Below are 6,579 nucleotides of genomic sequence, written 5' to 3'. Positions count from 1 at the left end.
AGTTAAATTTAAACAATTATATTAGTAGTAGAATTACTAACCAAACAAAAGTCAACGAATTAAAAATTGACCGGATGGATTACATGTTAATTAGGAGTGGACTGGTTAGAAACCACCTAATTATTTTACTTCTTTTAACCATAGTCATTAAATTAGCTTCTTTTATCTTTCAATATGGTAGTTTTAATTTTACGCATAACACAAACTTTTTTGCCTTTGATGTTGGGCCTGATGGATTGGGCCATGTTGGCCCATGATACAAGGAACATGTTTGCTGAGTATGCATCCGCTATGCGATGATCAAATGTGCATCCCATTACTATCCCACCGCACTTAAGTATGCTTAAGTATAATCAGATTCATTTCAATCAGCAATTTCTCATACTAAACTTTTAGAAAAAGTATATGGAACTAACTTTTAACCAGTGGAATTAAACAATTTAATTAATTATAATTATCTTAATTAATTTTATTTATTTTTAATTTAGAATATTTGTTATTAATTGTTTTTTAATGTCAAAATCAGGTTTGGTATGATACGTCCATAACCTTGCGATGGGAATCACGGAAGAGACTTCAACACTTTCGAGTCTTCACCCTCTCTCCCTCTCCACGGCTGCCGTGCATCGGTCCTCTCTTCCAAACAGCAAAGGCGCAAACCTCCTCCATCCAAGGCATCCTCCAGCGCTCCCTTCTCGGTAACCCACGGTCTGTGCCGCCATTAGCGGTGTAGCGATTGATCGTGGTGCTTGCAAGAGGTTCTCGGTTACGGTGAAACCTTTCTCTCTTCTGCTCATCCATTTTTTCCACCCTCTCCATCAAATCATTCAACCCGTAGCTCCTTCGTCCTTTCTCCCCGGTGCGTGCAACCCTCGATCCATGCCGCCCGGTTGCAGTGCAACCTTTCACTATTCTACTTATCAATTTCGCCCACTCTCTCCAACAATTCAATCAACCCGTGACTCCATCGTCGCTTCTCCCCAGTGCTTGCCGCCATTGGCCATGTCGTTCATGAGCGTGGTTCAAGTTATGTTCGTGATTCGATAACGTATCCGTTCTCATGCAAAGACCATCACACCAGATCCTTCATGCACAAAGAAATTACTTCGCGGTACAAAGCTTCTGGATAAAAGCATCGTCCATGGAGCTTTCAACCCTAGAAGGCGGATCGAATAGCACATTGATCAATTCAAATGAAGGCAATGAAGAATTGAGTGTGGGTGAAGTTGTTATTCAAGAGAGGTCTAAGGTATGTTGGATAGGATAGTTTTGTATTGTATGAAATTTTATGACAATGTGTTATTGAATGTTTCTTATTCATGCTAATTAGATGTTTTTTAAGTTGAGTTATTTGGAAAAATCTGGTATAGTGATATAGTTAGTTGAGATATTAATAACAATAGGTATATATGCTTGACTTCTATGTGTGTTTGTACTATTTTTTATATTTTTTATTTGGGTGGTTTATTATATAGTAATAAAATGTTAATAATAAGATGAGGATTTATTAGCTGAAGATTATGATGAATATGATGTTAATAATAATAATAATAAAATATTGCTACCACCACATGAGTTTATTGCTAGGAGGCTAGCAAGGAGTCAAATATCAGCATTCTCAGTATTGGAAGATGTTGGAAGAACACTCAAAGTTATAGATCTTAGCAAAGTGAGGAATGCTGTTGTTACAAAAACTGATTTTTTTAAATCACTATGAATATTTAATTAATAACACTATTATTATTCTTGTTATTGTTAAATATTGTTATAGATACTAGCATAGACTATAGTATTATTATTATTATTAGTCCTTATAGCTAGTATAATGGTTTTTAATTAGGGATGGAGTTTTTTTTTCATGTTTAATTATTAGGGTGTGATTGTGAAGGATTTGATGTTCTAGCCATTTACCATGTAGAAACTGAAAAAAAAAATCAATGAATTAGATTTTGGTTTTCATTACAATATCTAATGATGATTATATATGTCTTTCATTTTATTTGTTTGTTTAATTTTCGTTGTAATTTCCTGATTGAGTTTAATTTCCTTAACCTAGCTATATTTTGTTTTATTTTATTTCTCAATGAAATATACGCATTCGCGAATGCTTAAGACATGAAACTCAAAAAATATATCCAGAACCATCTAATTCGCAATGAAAATAAACATCATAATGCCTATCAGAAGCATCATTCACTTAAAAACTTGGATAAAGTCACCGATATCAACATAAAGGAACCTGCCGAGTAGACTGATTATGACAGAAGGCCAAGCAATGCTAAAAGTACCAGCAACTTCACACTTTCAGCAATAGAAAAAAAAAATAAACTTCCATTTAGCTAACATCATGCCGCTTAATGCATCGAAGTGCCACCTATATGTAGTCATACATAAATGGAGAATATATACCAAGCAGAGTAGACTGACTAGCATAATAAGACATGAAACTTACTGAGGAATACGTTAAAAAACAAAAGCTATCCACTTTTCAATGAAGTACACGCATCTACAAATGCATTGCGCGTGATAACTCGTAAAATATATCCAGAACCATCCAATTTGCAATGAAAAGAAATATCCTAATGTCTATCAGAAGCATCATCCACATAAAAGTTTGGATAAAGTCACCGGTGCCAACACAAAGGAACCTGCCGAGTAGACTGATTACAATAGAAGGCCAGGCAATGCTTAAAGTACCAGCAACTTCACAATTTCAGCAATAGAAAACAAGGATAAAAAATAAATAAACTTCCATTTAGTTAACATCATTCCGGTTAATGCATCAAAGTGCCACCTATATGTAGTAAAAAACAAATGGGGTATATACACCAACGAGAGTAGACTGAATAGCATAATAAGGCAATGTATTGCTTAATGAACTGGAGACAACCACAATTTGTGAACTAATTACTGGACAATCTCAAATTCTTAACACATGAAACCTACTGAGGAATATCTAAAAAAAATAAAAGTCATCCACTTCTCAATGAAGTACATGCATCCGCAAATGCATTGCACCTGATAACTCGGAAAACATATTCAGCACCATCCAATTCGCAATGAAAAAAAACATCCTAATGCCTATCAGAAGCACCATCCACATAATTAATTAAGAATCCGAATTCGATTTCATCAATCTCCGCAAGCTTCTCTATGACGTTGTTTTTAGTTAGTGTGCTCATCATGTCATGGACGTAGCTAGCGAGCATCGCGACTCTAATAATTTCTGTCAATGACAACAGTAGCTGTAAGTCACAAATAGGATCATGTGGAATGACACGTCATTAACGGTAAATATCATTTTATCTTTTTCCCCATCTTGACTGGCTTTATGGCAACACAACCCTGGTGCTTGTTCACAAGAAACAGTTATATAACAGGCTCAAATCCTTTAATAAAACCTGCAGATGAAATCAAAAGCAACATCCAACAAATCCTTAAATATCATTATCAAAAAAGGAAATGAAAAAAAAAAGGAATAAGAACTCCTTGTTAAGAAAGAAGGGTCCATGAAAGCTCTAGAATCAACTTCTTTACTAATCCTTCAAAGATGTAAATTAAGCAATTTTCTAGAAGTACCGATTCATCAAAAGTTTATTACAAGCTACATATTCACAGAATATATATATATATATAAGGAGGTTTGCTTTCAAATCTAACAGATGCATATGATTCTAGTTGTCTAGGTAAATGACATAAGGATAAAGATGATGGTGCTAGAGCATTTTGTGCTAGATGCATGTGCGTGCGTGCGTGTGTGTGTGTGTGGTTATTTCTAGTCTCTGTGTGTGTGTGGTTATTTCTAGTCACTTTTAAAAAGGTCATTTTTAAATTAGTTGCCAGTAGTATTTAATGAGTTACACAAGAAAAACTCTTGTTAATGCAATATCATAATCAATTGCCAAAAAGGCCTAATTTATAGGTGAAGGTACACACATATATGTTCTATATATTTAGTGTAAACATTTAAATTAAAATAATCAGAATTTACAGCATATATGTGAATGATTGCTTATCAAATATAAAAAAACAGTATATATATATATATAAGAGCTTGCATAATTGAATGAATCATGTGTTCACAGTATGTAGTGGAAAAGTTTAATCTGTTTAACGATACTATAGATTATTTAGTGGATCAATTCATCATGTTCCATGATAAGTGAAACATAGGTTCATGTAATCATCACACTTTGCTAATAAATTAAAGCAATCTAATATTGTCGATACCGGAATCATATTTGTAAAATAAACAATTAATTGGTAGGACAATAAATTTGAGTGAATAAAAATTGTCAAGTTGATCACAAGTAAATCTCAGTGGAATGAGATTAATTGGAGTCTAAAGCTGGCTAACAAGTCCAAAACTATAAACTAAAATTGCCATACAAATAGGAACTCATGTAGTGATAAAAACATGCCAGCACTTTAGTTCAAGTTTAAATAGTGAACATATAGATGGTTTCATAAATCAGTATAAAATTGTTGTGCACATCAAAGACACAATCCTAGTAAACTACATCTTGAGGCATTTAATAATAAAGAAAAAAATATATGCAAGCCAAGTTCAATCTGCAAGCCGGTGAGAACACACTGCAACATAAAGCAGAGTACTAAATCAATTTTTGTCTCCCAAAAATCAACCTCAGGTAATTGCAACATTCAATAGTTGCCACCTAAAGCATACAGATAAAATAGAAAATATCATCTAGCAAAACGAAAACATGCTTGGGTGCATTCAGAGATGGTTCCTTTTGATTTGTGACCCTTTCTTCAAGTGTTTTGGAAACAATATTCAATCTGAATACCATAACATCCAACACTGAATTCTTGTTATGCATACAAGTTGTGTCACTTAAATATAGTTGTGTCACTTAAATATAGAAAAACCCACCTATTCTCAGCCACAAAGCTACGCATTGGAAGGTGGAAACTGGATGTCAAAGCTATTTGAGTTGGCTTCCAATGCAACTTCCTGGTTGATAGAAAAACACCAAAATTCACAACAAACAGTTATAACAACGAAATTAGAAGGAACATCTAACAATTCCTTAATTATACCCAAATCATAGGCAACATCCAACAAGTATCATCCATGGTACTCAAAACCTACATCAATCAACACCAATTATTAAACACTAACCAATTAGTTCTGTCAAGTGAGGTTTTGAGGCTGGAGCAGAGGACGTCCTATTGCGTTCGTCAGATGAGAGCAGGGAGGCTTCAATGGCACTGCCAACAGCGCCATGCATCCGCAGCAGTGCAACCTTGGTGAGAAGGAGAACCCCCTTGTTCATCGCACCTGGGTGGCATGACGTCGCTGCGGCGGAGCTGGGCAAAACTACGATTAACACACTGGTTAGTGCGTTGACTGAATGGAAGCTTTGCGGCAACCTGAAGCGAGCTATGGTAGTCGGCTGGTGCCCGCACGTGGTGGACGGAGGTGCTGCGTCCGTTGACAACGGAGGAGAACGCCACGCAATGAACCTGATAGTGTGGTATTGTTGTAGATGGTTTTGGAATTCTGCTGCGATGAAATGGTGAAAAGAGAGGAGAGGGCTTAGTTAGGGTTAGTTTGGTTTACCTGAGTGAAATTTGGATGTTACTTTTGAGTGAAGTGGGCTTGAGGATCCCAGCCCAACAGGAGTTGGCAGATTTTTTGTTGAACCCCTCTTGATTCTCTAGCATTATTCAAACTTTTATTATTATAGGGTCTAAGGTATCTATTGGTACATCTTTTTCTTTATTCAACCAATGAATCAGAGACGTCATTAGAAGAAATAATTTTGCAAAACTTTGGATACTAAAACTTTTACTTATGGAACTTTCCAGATCCTAAAGGAAACCTTACTTGCGTGTTTATAGCTGTGGATATATGCGACTTTATCACCTTCTGACACAAGTGACTTGTGACTACAATAATAAACAGTACAGATATTGGTAGCCGCAGGCATTAATGGAACAACTGCCTTCAACTACCACATTTTACGGAAAAAATCTTCAACGTACTTTAAAGCATTATGTTATTGGAAAGTTTTCGGGTGTGACAAGCCACTTTACTGGCATAACGCTATGTAAGTGTGCATAGCCATTCAGATATACATTAAAAAATTTGAATGATATAGCTTTCATGTTAAGGTTGTGATGTAGACTCCAATAGGAATGGTGGAGGGTGCTCCTTGAACCGGTGGAATCCATAATCTTGGCAGATAAATTTTTTTTTTTTTTTGGTTTTCTACAGTATCCCCCAACCCGACAGGTCAAAGACTAATCCGTCGCGGTACTGAGCTCCATTTAAGGGTTTGTCGCTGGCCAATGGATTGGTCTTGGCAGATAAATTTAATGACCTGTTGTGTGTCCTTGCATTGGATATTGTCATTTTGGTAAGCCGATGCTAAAGGGGAGCCGTCAACTGACAGTTGTAGCCAAAGAAAAAATTGGGCTATGCATTTTTGTTGGAATTTGTGGGCTTCATAATATGTGAAGAAAAAATCGTTGGCAAGAGTTGAAGAGTGTGGGTAATGATCTTTAAAACAAAAAGTTGCTAGACCTTGGGAGAGGTTATAGGACTACTTAGAA

The 6,579-nt window shown here is 35.7% G+C and overlaps 1 protein-coding gene and 1 long non-coding RNA gene across 2 annotated transcripts; one reads left to right on the top strand and one right to left on the bottom strand.

Annotated features, from left to right (window-relative positions):
* Nucleotides 1,142-1,717, top strand: LOC107607105. Its single transcript, XM_016309089.1, has 3 exons — nt 1,142-1,249; nt 1,331-1,364; nt 1,512-1,717. Exons 1-3 carry the CDS (start codon nt 1,142-1,144, stop codon nt 1,715-1,717), a joined length of 348 nt encoding a protein of 115 aa, XP_016164575.1.
* On the bottom strand, nt 2,734-5,797 carry LOC107609488. Its single transcript, XR_001613164.2, has 3 exons — nt 5,144-5,797; nt 4,895-4,975; nt 2,734-3,401 (listed from the first exon to the last, which is right to left on the bottom strand). It is a non-coding gene; the product is annotated as an uncharacterized LOC107609488 (long non-coding RNA).

Source organism: Arachis ipaensis, chromosome B07 (assembly GCF_000816755.2).
Source record: "Arachis ipaensis cultivar K30076 chromosome B07, Araip1.1, whole genome shotgun sequence".
NCBI classification, from domain to species: domain Eukaryota; kingdom Viridiplantae; phylum Streptophyta; class Magnoliopsida; order Fabales; family Fabaceae; genus Arachis; species Arachis ipaensis.
Note: the sequence above shows the minus strand (reverse complement) of the source record. Positions and strands in the feature narration are given on the sequence as shown.

Bases quoted from the DNA above. Each gene is read 5' to 3' on its own strand.
- LOC107607105 (XM_016309089.1), top strand. From the start codon at position 1,142: ATGGAGCTTTCAACCCTAGAAGGCGGATCGAATAGCACATTGATCAAT. The intron at 1,250-1,330 runs GTATGTTGGATA...CATGCTAATTAG, and splicing joins TTATTCAAGAGAGGTCTAAG to ATGTTTTTTAAGTTGAGTTA. The intron at 1,365-1,511 runs GTATAGTGATAT...AGGATTTATTAG, and splicing joins GAGTTATTTGGAAAAATCTG to CTGAAGATTATGATGAATAT.